Source organism: Amblyomma mixtum, chromosome 3, assembly GCF_055824585.1.
Source record: "Amblyomma mixtum isolate Tamu chromosome 3, ASM5582458v1, whole genome shotgun sequence".
Classification (NCBI taxonomy): Eukaryota; Metazoa; Arthropoda; class Arachnida; order Ixodida; family Ixodidae; genus Amblyomma; species Amblyomma mixtum.
Window position 1 is genome coordinate 240,226,496 of NC_143014.1, and position 26,982 is coordinate 240,253,477.

The window sequence follows — 26,982 nt, forward strand, 5'->3', positions numbered from 1 at the left end:
AGGATTTTTTTTTTTTGCTGTTAATGAATTAGGCAGATAACGGCGAGCTATAATAGATACGCTTACAGTACGGGAGTACTTTGTAACGGTAATTTGAGCAGCACGGCATTGAATGTCTTCCAGTTAAGACTGGAAGAACGCTAAGTGAGGAACCCAGAGGCATGAAGTATGTGGAAGTTTAGACGCTGCGATGGCATTACGCTACGATAGCTTCACACAGTGTTAATTTCCGGGAAACAGGGGCAAGAGCCTTCGACTATTGAGGTCGAGCACACTTTTAACGTTGTTAGTCACGTAGTCTAAGAACTTAAGTTTATCCTAAAACTGGTACTGGTGGAAAGGAAGAGGGAAAGCATCTCCGTAAGACAGTGGCGCGAGGCAAGGTTATGCGGGGGGTGTGCAGCGTAGTGCTCCTACCTTCTGAGCCCGCTGAAGCCGTGACCGGAGAGGTTCTCTGCATCCGCTTCGTTAGGTGCGGAGGTCGGCTGCCTCGGCTGGCAGCGTAATTGGTATTCAGGTTGAGAATTGCAGGCTTGGTTGTAGCGGCGGCAGCACTCATCCTCGTCCTCATTTCATTCTGAAATGAGTGGTTGTTGGTTGGTATACCATTTATAGAGCACAGAAAACTAACTTTGAGGCGGAACAGCAGAACTTTGGGCCACTGGCGAAATCAAGGCGGTCGTGAGGGTGGCTCTCATACATTACACGTTCAGGTTGAGAGCATGGACCGGACGTTGAAGTTATAATTCACAATTCTCAAGCAGTATACTGAACACATATTTGGAGTGTAGAGAGTGGGGGGGGGGGTCTATAACTCATATCGCCACGTGGGCCGCACTGACAACCTTGTGTCTCCCACAGGCCACTGGGCAGAATTCGGATATGAAGAAGGAGAGAGGTCAAAGGAACTAAAGTAACCAAAAGCGGGCAAAAGTAAATTCAAGAAAGGAAAAACGCAGAGAAAAAGTTGGAAGCTACGGCGAGGAGAGCCACTCGTGAACAAAACTTTTTAAGCATGAAATGCGCTTTTAGCTCCCGTTGTCGGCAGTGGGGTGACGTCACGCCGAGACCGACAGCCAACATCCGGGCACTGAATTCCACTCATCCGGGCACTGAAACGAGAGCATCCGGACACAAAACGAGATTTAACGAGACTCTCTAAGAGAGAGGGCCGCTTAGAGCAAGAGGGGAGCTCCAGGGCGAGAAGGGCTTTGGACGGAAAAACTGCTTCCGCGCCGTCCCCAAGGATGGCGCTGCGGTCCCACACTCACGCATGTAACAGACCGTCCCCTGGGCCTTCAGCTTCAGGCAGATGTGTACACGCTCGATTTGAAGAAAATAGCGCCAGAGCATGCAAACCACGAAAAGACAAGGACGAGACACAAAGTGCAACTCAACTATTTTTATTGAAACCAGGCAGCGCCTTTATATGGCGAAGTTTTGCTGAAAAAGGAGGAGGAGGGCAGGAAATGTAAAGATATCGAAGCGACCATCACAGCGAGCACACATGAGCAGCGGTGACCAATACAAAAACAAAAAAGTTAACAAAGATTATTTAAGGGCGGCATCTAAAAATTCGAACTCGGACGAAAAAAGAGAAACAGATGGGGTGCTGACACACCTATTGCCAAGTTTCCTGATGTGAAAAGCCTCCAGACATTCACGTGCCTTCTTATCTGCGCTTTTGCCAAGAATCTTAGTCTGACTCAATCGTGCCTCGAATCCGTCGCAACCCATAATATGCGCTACCAAATGTGCATATTTATCCTTTAAATCTGATAAATTTCGGGCATGTTCCCCCAAGCGCTCGTTGATGCAGCGCCCAGTCTGGCCAACATAGGTCTTCCCACACATTAAGAGGATAGCATAGACCACTCCTGCGGAACACATGATGAATGGAGAGTCGTGCCTTATCTGGCAACCCCGCTTTCTTGAGCTGCAAATACGGGGGCACAGCTTTTTCAGCTTGTTGGGGGCGGAAAAAATGACACTCACCCCATGCCTGTTGGCCACTTTCTTCAAGTTGTGAGCAGTTTTGTGCAAGTAAGGCACCACCAACGGCTTCTGTGACCTACAACGATCCTCTCCGGAGTTTCTTCGTGTTCCTTGCTTAAGTTTTTTTTAGAAGGGTCTCGCAGACAGCAGTCAACACTGAGCAGGGGAACCCCGCCGCCGAAAGCCGGCTCACCTGATTCTGGAAGCTAGCCTGCAACCGATGCGGGCACGACTTTTTCAAAGAAGACTCCAAGCAATGCGACGTCATTGCTCTTTTCACCGTCTTTGAGTGCATAGAATCATAAGGCAAAAGATCTTTCTTCGTGCGCGGGTAATAGCCCCAGCAAACATGTCTCTCAAGAAAGGTTAGTTTTAGATCTAAAAATTGTAAGACGTTAGTGTCAGGAAGTTCATGGGTGAACGTGAGCCCAAGTCCATGTTTGTTAAAAGCATTTAAAACTTCACCTACTGTAGAGGGGTAGGTGAAGGAAGTCTGCTTTTTTAAAAGCACTAAAAAATCGTCCACGTACCTAAAAACCTTTAAAACCACCCCCCCCCCCCCCCATTAAAAACTATGTCTGAAGACTGGTCAGCTTTCGCTAAGAAAATATCGCAAAGGATGGGGGCCACACAGGAACCTATGCACACACCCTTGCGCTGCAAAAAAGGCAGGTTGTCAAAACTGATAAAAGTAGAACTAAGATAAATCTGCAATAATGCGATGAAGTTGTCAACCGACAAACCTGAAGAATTTTGAAAAGACACGTCACCGTTTGCTTCTATGCATTCCTTTACTGCCGCCAAGAGCTGGTCTTGAGGAATCGAGTAAAACAAATCTTGTACATCTATGGAAAAACCAAAGCCAATATCATCGGTACTCTGTAAGTACTCAACTACAGCTGTCGAATTTTTTGTGAAGAAGGGATCGTCCATCCGTAGTAACTTCAGTTGCTTTTGCAAGAAAGTACTGACGTTCTTTTGCCAAGATCCTTCTTACTCACGATAGTCCAGAAAGGTACATCAGGTTTGTGAGTCTTGGCTGTAAAGAAAGCATTTAGGCTATTACCTCGGCAGTTTTTTATGTCTTTAGCGAGAGAATCTAAATTTAAATCCTTGCAGAAGTTGCTGAATTTTGTTTTAACTCTGTACACGCTCGCAGAGTATTCGGACGCGCTGCATATACATTCTTGTCAGGCCTGCGTCTCGTCGTGTCCGCGTACGCTTCTGCATCGTCCTGCATTTCAATGCCGCCACCGTCACAGCTGCTTAAGCCGAGCAATGGTGCCTGATTATAGGAGAGGTAGAAAGCGTCTTGCGGAAAGCGATCGCTTTGCGAGTGATACGCCACAGCAGAAGACTGCTCGCCCCTGCCGACAACGCCGTGATTATGCGGCTGCTCCCGAAAGCGACAAAGCCGCCACGGTTCGCGGCTGCCTACCTAAGCCCGCACTATTGCAGGCGATCGCTTCGACGCAACAAGTGGTGTGGTGTGGTGTGGTGTGGTGTGGTGTGGTGTGGTGTGGTGTGGTGTGGTGTGGTGTGGTGTGGTGTGGTGTGGTGTGGTGTGGTGTGGTGTGGTGTGGTGTGGTGTGGTGTGGTGTGGTGTGGTGTGGTGTGGTGTGGTGTGGTGTGGTGTGGTGTGGTGTGGTGTGGTGTGGTGTGGTGTGGTGTGGTGTGGTGTGGTGTGGTGTGGTGTGGTGTGGTGTGGTGTGGTGTGGTGTGGTGTGGTGTGGTGTGGTGTGGTGTGGTGTGGTGTGGTGTGGTGTGGTGTGGTGTGGTGTGGTGTGGTGTGGTGTGGTGTGGTGTGGTGTGGTGTGGTGTGGTGTGGTGTGGTGGGGTGGGGTGTGGTGGGGTGGGGTTGGGTGTGGTGTGGTGTGGTGTGGTGTGGTGTGGTGTGGTGTGGTGAACACTAGACTCATTTCAAGATTTTGACTAGTACCATCTACAACCAATGTGTTATGCCCGTAAACATTTCATGCTTACTCTTCTCTCGGTTACGGCAGAGGCAGCGACTTTTCTCTTTTTTTTAGCTCTTACGTTCAAAGTTCTTGATGTAGGCTCGAATCAACGTACGGTGAAAAATTGCTGTTTCTAGTAACTGATTACCAGAAAGTAAGATAGGAGGGAAGACTGGCGCTTTTTCGGAGCAAAGGACGGAAGTTTTATGGAGAGCTGGTCGCTGGGAGATACTCTACATGCCGTGTGTTCGCGACACCCTTTATAGAATGTGCTCTAAATAGAAACAGAATTATAAAGAGAGAGGAACAAGCAAAACACGTGCTTCCAGAACTTACCTGCCGTTGACCTGCGTGGCTATGCCGTTCCTATAATATTTCTTACGGAACACCACCTTGTGTCCTTTCCCTTTTACAAGCCGGAATTTTACGTTGCTGCTAATATTCTAAAGATCCGCGTGTACTTTTTAAATCAGTATATCAATAATCAGGAGCTACATTTTGCAGCTCGGCTCCTTCGCACTTTCAGTCCTTTTTATGCACCAATTTTTACATGCAATTCACGTGCACTTTAAATGCTGCAGGCAATGCAGCAAGGCACATAAGATGAGAAACTGAAATCACTATTGCTTTTGCGACAGCAAAACTTTGCACACATGACGACACTCAATCTCGTTAACTGGAGCCAGAACCTGCTAAATGAACAAGCAGAATCTTTCACGCGTATGGGTGAAACACTGAACCACGTGGCCGCATCTCCATAGCAACCACGTGCCTCTACTGCTTTATCTCAAAGGGCGCGGAAAATGCGGTGGTGCAAACTAGATGCCATGTGCCGTTTCAAAAGGAGGTTTTGTAGCGATACTTTTGAACAGTATTGCAATGAGTTTTGCGCCTCATCAAGACCTTGCACTTTATTTCGCGGGTGAAGAAAAGTAATCCCGGAATTTCAGCCGTACACTGGGAATACGGTTGTTGGCGAGCTTCCCGGCGTTAATTGTGAAAGTTTAGAAGGATGGCCGCAACCAAGAATAGACTATAGCGTTCATTTAAACGTAACTGCACGTGCCAATACATTGTCATCGCGTCCCATGATCATGAAGGTTGGCGTTAGACACGGCTTTATAAATGAGCGCGCTAATTACGTAATGCGTTCACTGTAGCTGGTGGAATGAGCTACAAACGACTCTATTCGCACTCATTCACCACGGAAAGCCCATAAAATGGCACAAAACCTAGAATTATCCCACGCATTGGTTGCTTGTTGCTGAATTTATGCTCATTAACTGTCGCTTAGCCGGATCATAGCTTTCGTACCGTCCACTTGAAAATAATAGAAAAATCTGACGTGACAGTTTCATTTTCGGTACATCTAGCAAAACAACGGCGTCGTCTAGATGGCCCCGTCATTTCTTTCGATGACAGCAGGCGTAAAGAAGAAAGTTTTTACTCAGGAGCTTAAAGCGTCAAGCGCGCAACGGAATTGTCACCTCTCAAGCCGCCCCGAAGTATAAGCTTATGCCGCATCATCACGATGAAATCTTAGGCCAACACCCACTCCGACTGCAAAGTTGTCGCCGGTCAAAGCCAAAGTTGCGCGAGCATTTTCAGGTACACTTTCGATAATGACTTGCAATAGCACTCACGCAAAAAAGGGAGTAAAGACCAGCGGGAGTGCAAGACCAGTCGCATAGAGCTGAACGGCGTCTGTTTTACAGCCTAGCTGCAGCTTCGAACCTCATACCACACGCCACACCACTCCAACGCCCTCATTTCATACTTAGTGCTTTACACAAACACCCCGGGAGGTGAGGGAAGCATCGCAATCTCAGCTCTCAAAGCCAAGTACAGCGATGCGCCCGTTGCGAAGTGGTTGTCAATGAACGTTACGGTATTGTGTCGGCACTCCAGCGGCATTCATTGTTACAACATATATCGCTCTCAGTAACTTCAAATGCCTATTTTCCAGCTATTACTCGATGCCTTATTGTTTCTGCCGCCAGCTTCTGTAACTGCAGAGTGCGCGTTGAAAATGATGTACCATCGTGGGAAGAATTCATATTACGCATGGTAGGCTTCCGACACATAGCTTCGCCGCAAAGGCGAAATATTAGGTGTTCCTTGACCGAAAAAAAAAAATGTTAATATTTTGATTTTGCGCAGTGAAGAGCTTCAAAGCATTCTGTCCAGCACGCTAATTGGATCTCTGCCCGAAGGAGCCCCTGGCCTCGCTGCAGTTGTCTCATACATAGCCAGGCGAGGCAGCCCGTCAAGCTGTCAGGAAATAAGTGGGCTCACTAAGCAAGGAAGCAAAGAAATGAAGCATCTCGCCAAAGAAATGAGAAACTGTTGCTCACCTGAAGGCTTTTCTTAGCGCAGTCGCAGAACAGCAACGAGGAGAGGCCGCAGAAAACAACGCAAAGGCACGGAAACGACCTGGCTGTCGGCTGAGGCATGCACGCGCTGCAGGAGTGGGGTCTTCTTCTTCTTCTTTTGGGGGCATTCTTCGTCTTCTGAATATTTTCGTTACTATTACAAGAGTCCACCAGAAGGAGAAGGAAAAACAAAGATCAGGCGGTAGTACATGGACATTTGTGGAAAGGTTAGAAAAAGGGGGAGAGATGGGGATATCTGAAACAGCTTTCTACTTTTCGTCACCGAAGTGTCGCCGAACTTTGTAGAGGCACCCCGGTAGGCTCTCGGGTACTCTCGGGTAACCATGAGGGTAACTCTGTACGGCTTAATGGAAAGGCGGAAGGTATGGCACAGCGGATGGAATGGGGGCACTCAAATTCATTCTTCCATGATTGGATTGGATTGGAGAAACTTTATTGATCTAAAAGATCAATGGGGCGGGATGAATGGCCTCCTAACGGAGGGCGACCTTTCCCACCCAGTCCGCAAGCTTGGCTTGCGTTTTCTTGTCAGACTCCTCAGGTCTCCCGGGAGGGAGCCGGTAGAGTATATTCGGCAGTTGACAACCAGCCCAAATGATGGCGCTAAAATACCAGTAGCCGAGTTTCAAAATGCTGACATGATTGTGTGAGAAACTCGACCCTATTATTATTACTAATTCGATGTAGTGATGGCTCAAAAGTGATGTCATGCAGCCACTGTCGTAAACCCACTGTTTAAACCTAGAATAGAGAAAACCAGCGCTGTGTGAGCGGTGCACACAGGACAACAAGACAATGAATCAAAGTGGTCCAAATCTTCAGAACAGACACGCTGCGCGCGACGCGTACGACAGTTCCCCTAGACACCTATAAGCCATTGATTACTTCCCGGAAAACCTACTCAAGCTTTATATATCTACCTCTACAAAGTTCTGCCGTGTCTCCATGATGCTAAATCGAAAATTATTTTATATAGCCCTTCGTGTAGCCCGGTTCATGAAAAACTACCCGTATTGTTCGTTTGATGCAGGCGAAGGAACAACGTCCGGAATACCTTGAACACCAGAGCGACCAGAGCTTCAGCGAGTGGTTATTTTGGCGGGAAAGTTGGTGCATGAAGTTTAAGTTAGAGAAGAAGAAGACGACACGGACGCGCCTGTGCCGTCGCGTCACGTCCAGAGTGGGTATGTGCCATTCTGTCGTAGGCTACAACTATAGTGCCTAGAATATACTGGCAACAACAACGTCCTTGTCTTTTGCGCTGTTTCCCTCTCTTAAATCTAAGCGCGTGTCTGCTTTCTTTTTCAAGATTATGAAATGGACATTTACAACGAGTCGTCGTAAACGGCACGCATGTTATGAATTGGGAGAATTGGTGCGTATCGCACCAGTGCGGCATGACTACGGCGGCAACCAAGGGAAACGCGCGCTCTGAGAGGAGAGGAAGATGAATTTCACGCAGATGTTGGTGTTGATCGTCGACAGGAAAAGCAATGATACGGGTAAATGAGCGTATTTTATTTCGCGCGTTTGCTCTAATTTTCTGGGCATCCATATCAGGACTATATTTACCGAAGACTATTTTTTTTGCCTATCTTTGTAGGGAATCTCTTTAACCGCGCTCCTTATTTGCAATTTTTTTTTTCGAGGGGGAATACTACGGTAAAATAAAGCTGTGTGTATATTCGTATCAGGCTTTATTTTTTACCGTATCCCTTACTTTTTGTGCATTTTTTATCGCTACCCGCCTTCTTTTCTTCCCCTCTCCACACCCATCCAACAAGGAGGCTTGTTGAAGGAGTGACACTTAAACTGCTAGTTCTTCGCGCTTAATTTTAATTAATTATTCTTTGAGAGCGCCCATTTCTTGTTGCTTTTTTTACAAAGCCCCGTCCAGCACCAACGCTCTATTTTTTTCTTTCCTCCTTCTTTTTTGTCTTCCCAAACAATATAAAACTTCTCAAGAGAAGAAAAAAAAGAATGCCCCGATCTCAAGCAGCGCGTGCATCGCTAAGCCGAACACCGCGTCCCAGTCCCTCCGAATAGTGCGCCTCTCTCCGGACTCTCCTCGCTTTTCTGTCTCTACGAAGACGTTGGCGTGAGTTGAGCAGCACTTCCCAGTACTGCGCGCTTTTCGATGTTTCTACTTACCTCGCAACGCTCTCCGGCGGTCAGATGTTTGGTTTCCTTGCGTTCTTGCGCACTAAGCGTTATTATTCGCTTTTACTACACGCTGCCTCGCCTAACTGCGCACTACGCCAAGCTGAACCCTTTGCCACTGGCAGCACAGCCCCATCTAGACCCCTTAGCACCTCCTGTTTTGTACGAGTCTAGAAATCAAGGCTTCTTTTACTATTTTTCACCTTCGGGTGCGAATGCAGCTCCCGTACGGGGCGGGCGAAACGTATCGCAATATTTAACTGCAAAAAATGCAAAGATGTATTCAGTTAACGGAGACGCTCTTTTTTTGGTTTATATTGGATTTGATGTCACGTCCCGCACTTTTTCGAAGTCCTTGTGGTGAAACAACACACCGGGAGACAACTAAGCGAAGGCATGCGAGAGCTCCAGTGCAGGAATTTTTCCTGTGTAGGTCAACCAATTTTTACTCTGACTCTACGCTGCCTTTACAAGATATGGCAGTGGGAACAACAGAGTATCCAGTCTGTGCTATATAACAGCCATTCGAGGTTTCATGTCTGGACAGTGATGCATGGGGAGATACTGAATAGTAATGAGGCGTCACTGCAATGTTTTAAGCTCCTTTAGCCAGATTTCTTGCAGTAATTCACAACATGTCGATGTTCTTAACCTGGGGAACACACACACACACACAAAAAAACACGTCTTCCGCTTGCCTGGAGCTGTGTAAATAAACAAATGACGATGAGATGTGGAACTGGCGTTGTGTAGGTTTCAGCGTTCCTATAATGCGCTTGGGTCATAAAAGACGCAGTTGCGGAGAGCTCCAGATTAATTTCAACCACTTGGGGTTCTTAGATGTGTGCACTGACATCGCACAGCCCATGTCGATTTTTACATTTTTCCCCCATCTGAATGCGGCTGCAGAAGACCGGATTGGATATCGCGCCCTCTTGTCCGGCATCAAAGCGCCTTAACCACTGCGCATCCGCCAGACTGCGGCTTTGATGATAACTATTTTTTTTTTAAGATTTAAGTCTTCACTTCGGGTCACCGCCTTTCTTACTCTGTCTTTTGCCAGCTCTAGCACTTAATTAGCTGATTTCAGCCAACAAATAAGTGTCCAAACTTAAGCGCTGCTGCAGGACAACTGTGGAGTCACAGAGTGCTTGACCACCTGAATTTCACCGTTCGGGTGAGGCAGAAAACCCACCCCTGAGTCACTTGCGAGGTCAAGAGCTCGGCAGTTAGGCCTAACATTTTAAGCCGTTTGGACGAGGCTGTCTCATCTATTACTTTTTTTTTCTGTACGTCGCACAAACTCCGAACGACGAGAGCGTCCAGACTACGTCATTGTTTTTCAAAATTTGCCGAAACGAAACTGTAACGCTTGCTTGTTTTGCTATTTTAAATGAACCCCAACGAAGCAATGACTGAGCTAAGGGGCAATTAAAAAACAAATTCTCACGCAAGCTATCATTAATGCACAACATAAACTATGGTGGTTTGGGGGTCTCATGGGCTTTTAGTGGCCGATAAAATCGGTAAGATGCGTCTTCACTTAATTCTTCCAGTCGCCGGAGTATGCAAGGCATAACCAGCGCGCTCATTTGTACTTAAACAAACGTGCCGAACATGAGTCAGCAGCCGCAGCAGCAAGCGTGACGAAGCGTGACGTTGGTCACAGCTCAAATGAATTTACCCGTGGCTATGTCCAGTCAGGGAACCTTAGTTCGTGAGCTGAAGGCGCATTGTCCTTTTGAGCGCCGACGAATAATCCCGACGAACACGACATGAATTACCTTTTGACTGTGGGACTGAAATTTCAGGATTTTCATTTTTCATTCACTTAATGAAGTTTCGGGTTGTTGATGCAGCATGCAAAACTCACTGCAAAACAGCTCAAATCTATACAGGGTGTTTCCCCCCAGATTTCACGCAATTTTTAAATATAGTCTTTTTGAGTTAAAAGGGCGCTGTCTTTTCGGCATAGCGTTGTCAGCGGTGTAGTACACCAGAATGCAGCTATGATGAGCGAACTAGCAGACTGATTAATTAATATTCAATAGTTAACATTTCAGCTACTGCTGTTAGCTTCCTTAATTATTAAGAGGCGTGCAGCCCACTGTAACTAATATTCATATCAGTTTTCAGAATTTTGATAACACGGGTACCCTCGGCGCTTTGGGCGAACAAATTTTGGGCTATTTCTACGAGTTACGTGCACTAGAGAGGTTGCTTTGCCTGCAAGCTTCTCGAAAGCGCCCTTATTTTGGTGCAATGTAGCCAAAATTTGTTGCGCCACAGCGCCGAAGGCAACCGCGTTTTTGAAATTCCAAAAACTGATATGAATATCACTCACGGTGGCCTACATGTCTCTCAAGAATTAAGGAACATATCAGTAATAGTTAACTGATATTAAATAGTTATCTTTTAACCAGCCAGCTAGTTTTCACATCTGAACTGTATTCGATGTAATACACCGCTGACAATGCTATGCCGAAAAAAGCGACCTTATAACTCAAAAAGCCTATTTTTAAAAATTGTGTAAAGTCTTAGGTGAAACACCCTGTATAGTGCCCGCATAAGTCCCTTTTCAAATGATAGTTACATTCGGTTTCCAAGAACGAATTTAGATTCGCTGGCGTGAAATATCATCAAATCTGGCGTGAAATATCATCTCGTCCTGTGTCCTTGCGCTGTTTTTATTACAAGATATCATCAAGAGGTGCACTCCTTTTCATGGCCTTTGAGCCAATGTGTGCAGTCCAAAGGCACAGAGTTCCATGGACGCATGGGCACGCTGTCTAATGCCGCACCTAACCGTGCACAGTTTCGTACATGTCCATCAAGTTCAGGCTGATGTGTTATCCCGCTTCAGTTTGCTTTTCACTACAATCCTTAGCTTTAGCAAAGTAAATCGCGTCCTTAGTTACAAACAAATGACTATCCAAATCGATAACAGGACACTCGCTGTCATCGGTGCTTTTCAGATGGAGGAGGAGGGCTGCCGACGCTACCTCCAAGGCCACAATTCTCAAGCTGCGAACCAACTCCGCTGCGAGCTGAAAGAGCGGGCCACCATTCCGAGCCAAGCGGACAAAGGCAGCCTCTGCAGCTACGGCTCCAATGGGTTCAGGTGGTGGAAAACCTATGACGAAATCGACCACCAAGAGGATTGTGCCTTGGGTCGCTGCCTCGCGACGAAGCTGTCGTCCTCGTGTTCCGAGTAAGAGAAATCTCAAGTTAAATCTGCTACACCTTCCTAGTTATTTTTGTGCACAGGGCAAGTGGACTATGAAAAATGGGGGGGGGGGGGGGGGGGGGGGGAGTCTTGAACACATAATAATTTATATGAGTATATCACTGCTATAAACGGCGGGCCTGGGAAGTGTTTCGCGCGACGTTCCATGGACGTGGATGCCTTCTCAGGAATCCTTAGAAGGGACATTGAAAAATAGCTTACATTACCTGCACATCCTTCCAAAACATCAAACAGATAAGTGCATGGACCATTTTTTTCAGTGCATTACGCACAAATTTTGACACACTGTTTCTCCGGTTAAGCGTCTAAACAGTTTATTCCCGCGACTCTCAAAGCCGTCGGTGACGTCACTGGTCGCATGCCAGTGTAGCTTCACAACTAGAAGTGAGCTCGAAACTCTCTGATTAAAGGAGCATTATGAATTTGTTTCCTAAAAAAAAAAGTCTGGTGTATGCGAGATATGTTTGACGATAGTTCATTGAAAATCTTTGAGACAGAATATCGCAAAAAAAACCCAGCCCATGTCCAGCATTTTTGCGCAAAAATGTTGAATATTAGGATAATGTAAGCTACTATTATGGTAATATTAAATAACACTGAGGAGAAATTACACTTGGCTTGTATCAATAGAATACCACCTCGTAACCATAAAAACACCACTTTCAAGAAACAAAGCCCTTGTAAGGTAGAAAAGAGGAATGACTAAAATACAGGTATCGTCGCCACTCGCCAATCCCGCATGTACAAGTGGGATGACGAAATTGGAGAAAAGATACTACGGATCTCTGAGGATGACAAACTTCATAGGGGAAAAAAACTTAGGAGGGAGCGTGATGCCAAGCGGCCAGCCTTCGCAAGCCAAGTGCTTGTGAAGCCGCTCCCTCCCCCGTTTTTCACTCTCCCAGTCAGTCCCTTGTTTTGGTGTTGTGTATGATGTTATGTATGTATAGTATGGTTATGTTTTGGTGTGCGCGTCTCCGCGTACTAAAACATAACAACACCAAAACATAAGGGACTGACTGGGAGAGCAAAAAAAAAAGTTGGCAGTGGCTTAGCTCTGCTATGCCGTGGCCAGGATATGCGTAGCGTGAGCAGTGACGTCACGTGGCTCTGCGCCGGCGGCAGCAACGGCAGCGGCGAGCGTGCGCGGCGAGGCGACGGCTAACGCGCGCCAGCTGTGCGCAGTGACGTCACTCGCTCCTCGCGCATGCGCAGTTTGGGCGACGAAGGGAGCACACGAAACGGCGAAACTGTGGCCAATGTAGCTCACGCTACAAAACGGGGGCGCGGCCCGTGGCGCGGGCGTCTACAGCAAGCAGGTTGATCTACAGTCAGTTTGCCGCCCTGATCCGCGCATGCGCGTGCGCAGCGGGGCTAAATATCACCGCACGCTATCACGTTGCGTGATCACGGAGGGGACCGACTCTATCGTTTTAACATTTGATGGCTGGGCTTCAATGCTCTCACCGGACGCTCCTTCTTGAGTATTTTTTTCCTCCATGACAATAGTGCATGAAGGTTACGCGTTTGATCGATACTGAAGTACATAAGTTTTGTTTTGAAACCGCTAGTGCACTTTTATCACACGAGCAAGACGGAAAATAGACAACCTGAATGTTGGAAGTCAAAGAAAACTGGAATTGACGACGCAACAGGCGGCCAGCTGAGTTTCGGTATGTTTTGGGGTTCCTCGCGGCTCTGCACTTCGCCCACGTGGTTTCGATTTTCGACGCGCCTCGATTTACGAGGGCGGAGCAGCAGATGATCTCCAAGTGCCTAAGTGCTCCTCAGATGAAGTTCGTGCCGCGGAACGCGCCTGCGACAACGAAAAAAGAGCTTTTGATAGCAAATGTTCTGAGCACCTCCACGTTAGCAAACGTAGCGCTCGGCGTGTTCGCTTCGTCAACGTACCACGACGCTGGGCTGAATAACCAGCCCTAAGAGGATTATTATTACAGAATTTAAATATACCCGCCGCGGTGGCTCAGTGGTTACGGCGCTCGGCTGCTGACCCGAAAGATGCGGGTTCGATCCCGGCCGCGGTGGCCGAATTTCGATGAAGGCGAAATTCTAGAGGCCCGTGTGCTGTGCGATGCCAGTGCACGTTAACGAACCCCAGGGGGTCGAAATTTCCGGAGCCCTTCACTACGGGGTCCCTCATAGCCTGGGTTGCTTCGGGACGTTAAACCCCAATAAGCCAAACCAAACCAAACCAGAATTTAAATATGCCCGCACGTACCAGTCTCTACACATCAGTCGTGATGGTGGCTCGGCGGTGACAGCTACGCAGCCGACTCTCGGCGCTCGGACTTTTTTGCCGGACCTGCCGCCTCAGCCTTCAAAATCGTCGCACACTGTGTGGGGTTGAGGTCGCTGAAGTGCAGGCCGAACTTTTTTGCGAGAACTTTTGTCGGAATCGGGAACGGGAGCCTTCGTTGCGTTGGTCCAAACGTAAGCGAAGCGACGACGGCTAATAGAGGCTTCAACGTCTGGTCGGCAGTAGTTTTCATTTCGGCTGCTGCTAGGCGGCAGCGCAGCGCTCGCATCCGGCAGTCACCGTATCCCCGCTTACGGCTTCCTCCACTTTAAGTCATTTTCCGTCTATTTCGTCATCAGAGAGCTCCGAGTTTGAATCGGAGCGGTGGGAAAGAGTTTTTCAACTTCGAATCCAAATCTCTTAATAATAAAGGCACCTTTCGATGCCGGGCAAGCGGCAACAAAGCCGCAAAATGCCGAACTATCGGATTTTACTAACAAAAAAATGAAATTGATAGCGTTTCCCTCAGTGTTCCTTTAAGGTAATGGTTCTTTTTCCCGATACGTAGCAAAAGCTGTCTTTTAAACTGTTTCCATCGCTTGCATTGAGCAGTTAAGACTGCCATTGAAAACCAATGAGGAACGCTTTTGGCGATAGCAATAACGTTAATAGCAGAAAGATGCAGGCCTGTCGATAGGAGATCTGCGGATTGTTATAGTGAAAGCTTATAATATATGAAAAAAAACTGCGTTCATTAAGTCTCTCTCAATGAAAAATGATTTTCTCCAGAATTGCTGAGTATGGTCCTGTTGCCAAATGCAATGATAATTCCTCACGGCGCCAACCAATGGCAACCTGGACGTTACAGTTCCCGACACTACTTCATCAGATGTCCGGTTTTAGTTGCCAGCGCCGCCAGATATTTTTCTGTATTTCTGTGCAGCATAAATTAATTAATGGGCATATCGGAGGTGAGATATGAACAGAACGCATACGAAGCTTGCTTCCCATTTCACAGCAATAAGTTAAATTGACTTCAGTGTGTTTAAAAGCTTTTAGCGCTTTGTGTATCTTTGCTAGCACTGAAAACCAACAGCATTTTGGGCGTGTGCCTGTTAATCTAAACGCTATGGGCATAACTGTCGGTTTACGCCAATCATTGACTGCAAATTTAGCCTTGTTGGTTAACCCTCGGTATTAACATCAGATCGACAGCCTTCGATGTTTCTGAGAAATCATTGATTGGGGTTCCGTATCGACACATTATGAGTTGCAACTAATTAGTTTGCAACATTACAGACGATTGCCGTGTTTTTTTTTTATTTTACAATGTAATCTAGCAGACATACAAAATACACTCTCATAGTGATGTCAGAGGCCAAAAAACTGCATTCAAGAGCTTCAGAAAAAAAAAAGGGGGGGGGGGGAGGTAACCCTGATAAACATAGAAAAGTTGCAAATCAGGACGACCCTTCTGCTCATTTCTGCCACGAGATACTTTACGACCCGTATGAGTGCCGAGAATTAGTCATTTCCATCTAAAACTGGTCGTTCAGCCTTTTGATCCTCCTCCACGTCATCTGAATTTTAATACCAATAACAGTTTTAAGAGCACTGATTCTTATTTTAAATCAGAATATGCACCAAATGGGCACTTTGACGTGCATAACTGCCACAGCGCTTTCTAAAGGAGACGGCATGCAAGACCAACGGGGAGTGCTTCGCACGTTTAGAGTAGCATCAGCCACCCGAAAGGCACTCACCACGTGTTCTCTTGTTGCTCATACATGTATGTACTGTCGCGCTTAACGGGCAACTCCGGTGATTTGTCTATGTTCCTCGATCGAAATGAAATTTTAAGACTATTCTTCATGGTAGTCTGTATCTCATGTAAAATTTCGCACCTGAAAGCGGCGTAGTTTTTTCGCAAGCGAATTTTGAAAACAAGCGCTCCTCGACGCGAGCGGCACCCATTGATCGAGCAACTTCTACAGGCCACCCTGTACTGTTATGTCACTGGCGGGGCGGCGTGTCAAGCTAGTCGGGCGCGCGCTGGCGTTGGCAGTGCAGGGGAAAACTGAAAATTGATTTTGAGGAAAGTAAATGACGCAGTAACGGACACCCGAACCGGGACGTAAGGGAGGAGTGAAAGAAGAAAGGAAGAAAGAGGTGCTGTAGTGGAGGTCTCCGGAATTATTTCGACCACCTGTGCAATTTCGCGCCATCTCAACGTGCCTGATGTGATGTGTACGCCCGAGTGATGGGTCACGGCAACTTCTGATGTGCTGTGGGCTGCACAAATTCTTCATCTGTGACAACGGGCGTGATCTACCATAGATTTCATAGCGATAAGAACCTTCGCGACAAGTGGGTGAGAGCTTTCCGCCGTGTCAACTGGTCTCCGAGGAAGCATTCCCGCTTGTGCTCGGAACATTTCGCGCCAGATTGCTATGAGGACAGCGTGTACCTCAGAGGGAGCTTTGGACTCGCTAAGGCTTCGTTCAACCGGGGCTTGAAGGCAGATTCTGTGCCAACGTTATTCGAGTACAGCCACCCATCGCAGCAGCCAGCTGAACGAAGCGCGGCCGTCAAGAGGAAGTGGATCACGGAGAGCGCGCTTAAAGAACTGTAGCTGGCGTGAATTCACTTCCAAATGCTCGCCGTCGAGACAAAGCTTCGCAAAGAGAGGACTGTTGGTTATGCATTCTCCTTTAAGGACGTTGTGCACCGCGGCAACGTTTCGGCAGCAGATTCTTTCATCAGGCTGGGTCGGCCGGCACTCGCCACACAAACAGCTATCGGCGGGAGCATCACATTAACTTTTGTTCTGACGACTGTGTCACAAATGCATGCACGAGAAATGACTCAAATACTTACTTCTCCGAGTTCAGACCATCTCCATGCTGCAGGTGACGCGGCCTGTGGTGTGACTCGGCTAGCTCGCGCGGCAGTGGATCATACCTGAAAGGCGACTCGTCCAGTCCGAAATCGTCGAATGAGTCGTCTTCTAAAGACTCGCTGGTCTAGGAAAAGCTGCTGTTCTCCGCGCTTCAGCCATGTCGACAGCGCGGCTTCGAAACTTCGCAGCGCGGCGAACCCGCTAGTGACGTCACAGTCAATACCGCACGAAGGCACCTCTCCGGTTTCGGTTTCGAGTTTTGCGTTTTTGTTGTTTAAAAATTATTTTGGGGTTGCTTTTGAAAACCTTGTATCGTACACATTACAGGAGGTTCTTAGGAACACAAAACAGCCATTAACTTAAAGTGGCTGAAAAATCGCCGCAGTTGCCCTTTAAACTGTGCAACGTGTCCATAGTGACCGAGCGGAGATTTGCGGTTTATCATAAATGAACGCGCCCTTCACACAGGGCACACAACTTGAACGTTCAGTGTACGTCGTCCTTTGCATCCACGGCTAAATGCATCACTTTCCAGCCTCGCTGGGCACGGTCTGCTTCGAGAACTGAGCTCCAACCACATCTTGTGCGTTGCAGTTCATACTGAGTGTGACGGTACGTGCTGATCCAACTGGGTGGGGAGTCTGTAACGAATCGTTCTTGGGGGCAATACTTTGGTCATTCGGCCGCTGAATCGGTTACACGAGAGAAGCACATTTCAACATCGTTCAGCCGCGCGCTTCCAGTGACACCGGCGCACTTTGTGACACGGTTGCTTGAAACTAATGCTGCTACTCTTTTAAACTTCGCTTGCTGCAGAGGAGGACGTAAACGCGAGCCAATACGGTACAGGTAAGCGCCTCACTATCAATGCTGTCAAACATAAGCTAAAATTAGGTACCGCTTTTTCCAAAAGTAACCGGGCAACTGCGGTTTGTTTCTTAGCCGCCTAGCCAAGCACTTGGAGAAGCCCTTAAGCTCTGAATATGTGTACCGTAAGGTGCACCCCTGTCCTCACGTTTTGACGCCTTTCGGTCTTTAGGGGTGCCGTAGAGGCTCCGTTGTACGGTTGAGAAGCGAGAACCTGCTGCTCGGTTACTTCTGGCAAAGGGGCTACATGCTGCACAATCTGCAGGTATTACTTTACAAAGAACGGCGTATGTTTTGAAGCCTATAGTGGGCATGCTTGAGAACGAAATAGCAAATTCACTGGCTGGGTGCTATTCATTCGTCGTGAAGGAAAGCGAGAACGTCAGAAAAAACGCCGTCCACCAAAATCACTGCAAATTCTCAACTGCGCATTCTGTTCCCACATCAAACAATCTCCCACCGAAGGATAAGGATCCCACTGTGACCAGCACCAGTGGTGCATACGGACACCCCTCAAGGCTTCCCAGGGAGCCAGCCCTGAATATGTAATTTTTGCGGCGCGATATCCTCGTCCACAAATATTTCATCGGATCGCCCAAAATTTCAAACGTTCGTTATCAAAATTAGAAAATAAAATTCTGTCTTCCTTCGGACCTGTGTAATTGCCTCACCACAAATTTAGCAGTCGAGCTACACGCCGCGGTGGCTCATGGCTATGGCGTTCGAATGCAGAGCCTGAGAGGGCGGGATTGAATCTGGGCCGTGGCGGCCGCATTTCGATGTGGGTGAAATGCAAAAAACGTCCTTGGGCTCTACGATGTCAGCGGAGGTTAAAGAACACCGAGTCGACAAAATTAATCTGCAGCCCGTCAGTACGACGTCCCGCATTGCACACTTACAGCTTCGGGACGTTAAACCCCTATACCTCAGCATAACATCTAATTTTAGTTACACATATAAAACAACCGATGCAAGTATTGCAAGACTGAAAACTGTGGAGAAAAGGCCTCGGATGTGAGGTCGCTCGTGCGCCTCTGTTATCTACGTTTTCTTTCCCTTCTTCAAGCTCAGGGTGGCCTGATTTAGCAGTGACCATGACTAGCATTATAACCACGAGAAAAAAAGAAGGCGGTATTTATTGCGCTAGATGTAACTTTTCACAAGTTAGTGAAGCAGCCACGCTCACAGCTTCGTGTACTTCCTACAGAGGGGCTTTTGTACGAAATATATGTATATGTGCCGGCCACAGACTCACAGAGCGTACTGTAAAACATCGTTATTTCGACCCCCTTTTGATTCGAAAATTTGGTTAATTCGTGCTGCCGGCTTTGCTCCGACCAACGCCCATGAAAGTCATGGCAATTGGGCGCTCGTTAATTTGGAAGCAGCTGGGATCATGGTTAATTCAGACTGATACCCGATGGGGGGCCGTGTCAAGGTATGACCGCGTCGGCTAGCGACCGTCAAAGTATCGCTCCTCAAGCCTGAATTTCTTGCATTTGAGCAGCACTAAAGCACAAAGATTTTGGAAGCCGTAACCATTTCTTCACCGACGATATCGAATATCTCGTAAGAACAGCCACGCAGTCTTTTTTTTTTTTGCTTTATTTGCACCTACCACCACATATTGTAGCTGCAAAGGACCTTGATGAGTTTAGGGCACTGTTGTCATTACAATATGGTTTACCATAGCCTCAGTTGGTTCACTTCGTTTTGTATATTGTGTATTTAGCCCTGTTCCTTTTTTTTTCGCATGCACTTTATTCTGTTAATAGCCTTCTGCCATCGTACCCGTTCAATGTTTCTACGAAGGGTGATGTTCTAGTTCATATCTTTGTGTTTCCATGAAATGTTTTTTGACTGTTTTTGTGAATTTATTCGTTTTGGTGTTGGTATTCCTAATTATTGTATTGTTTCGCTTTTTTGAATCATGTATTTTCTTGCAGGTAGTTTTTTTTTTGCAATCATACGTATCATTTTTTCTAGGCATGCCTATGTATGCGTTAACCCCCCTTTTTTGTAACAGTTTTATATCTATGTACCACTCCCCTCAATAATGCCCTGTGGGCCATGAGGGTATCAGAAATAAATAAATAAATAAATAAATAAAAGTACACAACAGTACGACATTTTAAAGCAGTGTAGGCATCAAATTTTTCCCTGCGTGTTTTCTTTTCTCGTGTTAATTTAATTCCTTCTATCATGCTGTTTCGGTTTCGTCAACCGAATAATGGCTGTGACGTCAAGGGCGGCTTTAATCATTTTTAGGTCAGGTGAGGCATGTAAAAATGTAACAATCGCTCACACGTTGTTGGTTGTCATTGCGGCTTTTGAAGCAGGCTGGCTTAAGCTTTGTAGTGAATTAAAACTACGTATCAGCGATTCTGATATGAACAAATTAGCGCTGCATCCAATCAGAAAACCGCCCCGTCGCGGTGGCTGAGTGGTTACGGCGCTCGGCTGCTGGCCAGAAAGACGCGGGTATGATCCCGGCCGCGGCGGTTGAATTTCTTTGGAGGAGAAATTCTAGAGGCCCGTGTACTGTGCGATGTCAGTGCACGTTAAAGAACCCCAGGTGGTCGAAATTTCCGAAGCCCTTCACTACAGCGTCCCTTGTAGCCTGAGTCGCTTTGGGACGTTAAACCCCAACAAACCAAACCAAACCAATCAGAGAACCTTGGTTCGGGATCTGAGGGCACGTTGCCTTCTTGAGTGCCGACGAATAAGCACGATGAACACTACAGCAGTCGCGTTTCGGCCGCAGTGGTTGAAATTGCTAGATTTCCATTTTCTATTTGTGTAATCAAGTGCCTGGCAGGTGACGGGTTATACAATACGCCGTACAGAACCACTGAAAACTATATACAACGCACATGGCATCCTTTTTAAGCGATGCGTTACATTTCTTTCTGAGAACAAATTTCAGTCCACCGCTGTAAAAAATTACGAGGAGGTGTGCTCCTTTCCCCTCCTGTGTTCCTTCCCCACGTTCTCAAGACACTGTTGCGACCCGGGTAGCATGGCCGGAGACCGGTGATTGGACGAGGAGGATGGGAGACTGGGTTTAACGAGGAAAGGTAACGAAAAACTTTATACACTTATTTACATTATTTACATAGAGCGGGACTGAGAATGGCTCTCAGTGGAAGAGGAACGTCTTCGTCAACCGTAGTCGACTGGAGCTAGCAGGCCTCTCCTCGGCCACACTCACAGCCGAGTTAAATATGGTTCGAATTCCCGAGATCCCTGGCTGTGGAATAATGTTCGAAGAGCACTGTCCAATCAGATGGACCGAAGGGGACGTTCGTGTTACCACCCCCGGCAGGGCAGGTGCGGGCTGTTCCACTCTCTCGCAGCTGGGTCGATGGGAAGGGGGAGATGCTGACTCATCCAGCCCGGCTGGAAAGCAATCTCCCGCAGTCTTCCAGCAGGTGAATGAACTTGCTTCCCCGCGGAATGTCCAGAACACGAGTCGGGAACACAGCCGTCTTCAATTAACAGCCAGCGTGACTGGCGCCGCCACGTCGCCTTCGTTTCCGCTGTGGTTGCTCTGACAATACCTACGGCGCGTCTCCTGCCTTCGCCGCTGCTGCCTTGGTCACCTCCGCTCAAGGAATTCCGCTGCACTAATCCACTTAGGCTTGGAGGGGGGCATTCCAAGCACCCCACTGCACCACCGCCGTCGCGAGGTCGTCGGCCTTGTCGACTGTTCACGGTACCTGCTTGATCGGGCCCACGTGGTCAGAAGTACGGTCACGACAACACGCAGTTCGTACATGACTGGCATAAACCAGCTTCAGTTCCCTTTTAACTACAGTCTAGCTATCGCAAAGTAAATCGCGGTCTTAGTTACAGTTGCAGCTACTTTTCTGTGACAAATAAATGGTAACAAATTGCTCCCACATCGAAAACAGGACACTTGCTGCCATCAGTGCTTCTCAGATGGAGGGCGGTTACCGCCGCTACCGCCGAGCCCGCCGTCCGCAACCTGCGTACCACTTCTTCTGCGAGCTGACAGAGCGGGCCATCATCCCGAACCCGGCGGATAAAGGCAGCCTCTGCAGCTACGGTTTCAACGGGTTCAGATGGTGGAAACCCTATCACGGAGCCGGCAACCCACAGGAGCGTGCTTTGGAACGCTGCCTTGCCACGACGCTCTCCATCTCTTGCTCCGAGTAAGTGGGAGATTTCTACTGATATCCGGTGCACCTCCAACATTGTTTTCGGGCATAGGACAGAATGGGGCATGGGGCGACGGGCGGGGAGGAACTGAAATGCTAATAGCTGATATGACTGTTCTGAGCTCTGCACATCAGGCCTACGTTCCATAAATGCGAATGTCTGTTCAGAAAACCCCCTTCAAAGGGACACTAAAAACGAATTTACGTTACCCCGACATGCTTCTATAACTAACTATTCCATGTATGCACAATTTCTTGGTGAATTTTGCGGAAGCTTTGATTCATTGTTTCTCTCAAAAAGCATTTGAAAAGAATCTATTTTCGCTGTTCTGAAAGCAGTCGGTGACCTCACTCGTCACTTGAGTGTTTCTTTGCATCGAGGTTACGTTGTTTGAAGAAAAAGATACGACTTTTTGTCCTGAAAAGAAAGTCTCGTGTGAGATATTTTCGAGAACATTACAACAAAAATTATTCAAACAGAAGATTGGGATAAAAGCAGCCGTGCTGTTGCCAAGTGCCATCAGTAAAGTATTACACTTCATTGCACAGTTCACGGGATACTGGTCTTGTTTCCAGCGCCGCCGGATTTTTCCTGTATATCGGTGCTGCATAACTGAATGAATAAATAAGCATACTGTAGATGATACGAACAGTACGCGCGAAGCTTGCTTTACATAGCAGAGCGATAAGTGAAATTCACTTCAGTGTATTTAACAACTTTTGGCACTTTTGTCTACGTTTGCTAAACGTTTAGATACAACCGCATTTTGTGCGTGTTCATGTTAACGTAAATGCCGCGAAAACAACCGTTCGTTCACTCCAACCCCTGAGTGGAAGCCTTTAGCCTTGCAGATTAATCCTTGGCCTTAACTTCGGGTCGGTAGGCTCCAATGCTGTTCAGAAATCACCGATTTCGATTCCGTGCCGAAACATTATGAGTCCAACGACATTTGCAACGGCATTACAGGCAATTTTCATAGTCTTTTTTTTTCCAGGTTGGATTCTGGTATACAAACGAAAAGTTGCCACTGTGGAACCACGTGCCCTAAAACTACATTCTAGAGTTTCATAAAAAAGGGGGCTGTTCTTTCCTCACTTACTGAATAGCTATAAACATACAAGCGTATGCAGTGCAGGAGTACCTTGCTATTCATTTCTGAGGTGTATCAAGATATTGCCAGGAGGTTCCTTATCGCATTTGTGTGTGCTATAAATGCAGCTGCCCTCTTTTGGCACTCCCTCTAAACACCAAAACACCGTGAAGGCTGGAAATGTGCACAGTGTTCATTACGGTCAGAGTGGCGTATTGGGCTAGTTGGTTATGCATAGGGGTTGGACTCTTCGGTTCAAGCCGAAAAAGAAAAAACGATAAAAGTACGTCGAATTGACTTTTCGAAATTCGGTTTTAGCCGAAAAAGGTAATTATTTTTAGCTTGCAAGGCATAGCTAGCTGGCTGCTGAATGCGAGTTACACTAACTTAAAGCTGAAAAATAACTGAGTAGGGAAGCCAGGGGCGTGGTGCGAAGTTGGTATTACAGGATAAGCTGCGTTGTTGTGCTATTTGAGGTACTGCTCCGCTAGCTTGTCCGCCTCTGCAGACCGAGAAGCATCGCCTCCTCGCCGTCTTCTAGTTAAGCACTGTTTCTTCACTATCATCACCTGCTTAAAGCAGTTAATCGATTAAGTAGGTTAATCAATGCATGTAGGGCACTTACATGGACGTCGCGAAAAAGTAGTTCTGGCTACTCAGACGACTGAGCAGCAATTTTAGTTCCAAGCCAGACCACTTGTACTTGTTGACCAGATGTACCGCCCTCGCACTTAACCGAGTGCGACGACAGCCTACGAAAAACATATCAACCTAGTTCCTAGAAGTAAACTTCCGCTTCTGTTTTTGTCTGCCGGCGATCTCAATTAACTTGAGTTTCTCTTCTAATGACGATCCGCCGCTGTGGCTCAGTGGTTACGGCACTCGGCTGCTGACCCGAAAGACGCGAGTTCGATCCCGGCCGTGGCGGCTGGATTTCGATGGAGGCGAAATTCTAGAGGCCTCTGTCCTGTGCGATGACAGTGCACGTTAAAGAGGTGGTCGAAATTTCTGGAGCCCTTCACTATAGCGTCCCTCATAGCCTGAGTCGCTTTGGGACGTTAAACCCTAATAAACGGTAAACCACTCTTTTAATGACTTTAGCAATTCCTTCTACAAGTACAGCTCCAGTTACTACCATTTGCACGTTAATCACGGGTAAATAAATTGTTCAGAAGTACTCGCTGTTGGGCTAGTTGGTTCATAACAAATTCGAATGGCGCAAGGGAACAAACCCAGGAAGACAAAAAGCTGGAAAGAGCACCTAGATTGAATTGCTTATGGTGACAAAAATACCGAGGTAGACTTTAAAACATATTTCACCGCACAGAACTGCTATATTAAGGAACCGAAAAAAGTCAGTATTTTATTGGTTGAAAATAATATTCGTCGAAAAAAACGGAAAGTAGTGTCCTGAAATAACAAACCGAAAATAGTCCGCCGAATTTTCAGAAAATAAAAACTGAGAAGTCCAACCCCCAGTTATGCATTTTATCAAAACCAACGCCAATCTCACCTTTCTGTCCGTGTCTTCAAGCGCTGGTTTTAATAAATCAGTATGGCCTCCGAAGATGAGGCAAGACAACCACTTAAAATTCGTTGTTCAGCATTTTGCTCCAACTGCAGCTGTTGATGCATTCTTTCTTTATATTTGGTCGCATTCCTAGTGGTGTTTTAACATTCTGGACATACACGAAATGCTTTTGTACAGCTTCGGGATGGTGGGCAATTGAAGCATGTGAAACAAATGGAAAGTTTTGCTCAACCACGCAGTACTATTGAAGGTCAAGCTGTATTTCCTGCAAAAAGAGTGGAAGCACCTGTGACAGGATTTTATTTTTAGCTCACAACAGTTTACCCCACGCAGAGAAGCCTTTCTTTTCGCTGGCCTTAATCCTTGTTTTTCACTGTAGCTAAGATAGACGTATTCTTTGCAGTATTGTTCTTTCCCCTTCCTCTTCTCGTTCTCCGCTCTTTTTCGCCTCATTTTTTTCAATGTTTAGCTTTCATAAGAACATCGCTTCGCACTGTTCTCGTGGACGTAATGGATTCGATATAGCCACTACAGAGATGTCCGTATATGGCATGGAACATGCTGCTTCTTTCGTGCGTCTCCTGTCGCAATAAGTTGAAATAATTCAGTGCAGAACACTGTGAGCGCATTTTCTGGTGCCTAGAGTCAATGTACTAAGGTGTGTTTCATAACTTGCGGCGTGAGCGGGTCAATAAACCGAGCGTCATTGCATAGCGCCAGCAGAACAATCAGTGGTTGCGTAGTCTTTTACCTAGCTCCTAGGTTTGTGATTTGTCCCGGAGGAACAAGAGGGTGTTCGGCCCTGCGGCGAATCCGCTGTTCGGGATCGGCATTTCAAGGGCTCACGCATGCCAAAAATTCTCAACCGAAGCACATTTTTGAGCGGGAAGCCTTTTCCGAACGCAATTTTTTCATATCACCTAAGATTTCACTATAACAATCAATATATCAGCAAATCACCCGACGGCAGTCATACATTTTTTCTTCTATTAAGGTTTTTGCTATCATCAAAAGCGTTCCCGGTTGATTTTTTACGGCTATCTTAACTGTTCGATGCGATCGATGAAAGCACTTTAAAAGAAAGATTTTGTTGCATATCACAAGAATGGACCATTATCTTCTATATTTTCATACCAGTATCTTACAGTTTTCGAAATTTTTGTGCGAGAATGTTGTACATGATAATGCCACGATGCTTGACTAAACTTTACAAAAAAACGCTAGTTTATCAGCGTGTAGCACTGTCCACGAGGCTGGCCCGGCGGTGTCACGCTCCATTACATTCATCAGCTCCTTAGAAGGAAAGGCAGCCAGACCTGCAGAGCTGCTTGCCAGGTTTGCGGGGTGTAACATATAAATACTAGGAGCTTAAGCAGGTTATGGGGTATGTCAAAAAGGAAGTTTTTTTTGTTGATGTTCCCTGTGGTCCCTGACCCGACTTTACTACCATGGAATTTGTAGTTCAAAAGCGTAGCTTTTTGGGCTTGTTGGTGCATGATCATAGCGAGTAAATATAGCGCAGAGTAGGACAGGACACAAGAAGACAACACGAAGCGCTCGTGTTGTTCGTGTTGTCTTCTTGTGTCCTGTCCTACTCTGCGCTATATTATCTCGCTATGATCATGGAATTTGCTTTCTTTTTTTTTACTTAATTTTGCCATTGAACCTTCGTGCAGGAGTGCCAGACAACCAAACAGCTTCTACGTACCCAGCAAAAGTGATTATTAACATTGTTGCAAAACAAAGAAATGTTGCTTTATCCACAGTCGTATTTAAATAGTTTTAAAAGATCCCAAACATATTTCCCAGACATTTATCTAAACTTAATTGATGCCCTTCGTGCTGTTCTTTGTTTACAGGGCATCAAACGGCCAGCTGGTGCACGCCATGCAGGGATCTCTCTGCCAGTTTACCAGCGAAGCAACCCCCGGAGCCGGTTCGTGGCTGGGTAGCCTACAGACGTGGAATGCTTGGCTGAGCTCTAAGCTGCGCTTTGGGAGCGAGCCATTCCCACCGACAGGACCTTTTCTGTCTCCGGCCCATAACCGCACTGCCTACCAGGTGGCAGCACTCCTGAGGCACTGAGAGGGACATTCCAGATGTGCAGCGGTGGCTATGGATCACAGCTCGATTTGTAAGTATTCCACTTTGATTGTGGTGCGGTTTACATTGACAGTTGTGAGTTTTTGACACTCTATTTTTAGAGCTCTCGCTCTCAGGGCGAAAGTCTCCCGGAAAGACGTACTAGTTTTTGTAGTCGGGCAGTGTCCGCAGTGAACATTGAATACGGTGACCCGCACGCTTTCACCGCCGCCGCGCCCGTGTCGTGAAAAAGAAAACATATCAAGGAACAGGCGCGCAGACGTCACAGCTGGGCTTCTAAGGGAAAGGAACAATGGAAGA

The 26,982-nt window shown here is 47.0% G+C and overlaps 1 protein-coding gene and 1 long non-coding RNA gene across 5 annotated transcripts in view; one reads left to right on the forward strand and one right to left on the reverse strand.

Moving 5' to 3' along the window:
• LOC149354127 (uncharacterized) overlaps window positions 1–26,982 on the reverse strand; it is a 532,700-nt gene that overhangs the window by 469,599 nt on the left and 36,119 nt on the right. For 2 of the 4 annotated variants that reach the window (XR_016291179.1, XR_016291178.1), the window contains exons 4-5: window positions 6,308–6,479; window positions 418–577 (exon numbers count right to left, since the gene is read on the reverse strand). The exons of the other annotated variants lie outside the window; for them this stretch is intronic. This is a non-coding gene — a long non-coding RNA (uncharacterized LOC149354127). The remainder of the gene's footprint in view (window positions 1–417; window positions 578–6,307; window positions 6,480–26,982) is intronic. 4 annotated transcript variants of the gene reach the window in all.
• LOC149354135 (uncharacterized) lies at window positions 11,482–26,664 on the forward strand. Its single transcript, XM_089577463.1, has 3 exons — window positions 11,482–11,717; window positions 21,691–21,951; window positions 26,439–26,664. Exons 1-3 carry the CDS (start codon window positions 11,482–11,484, stop codon window positions 26,662–26,664), a joined length of 723 nt encoding a protein of 240 aa, XP_089433589.1.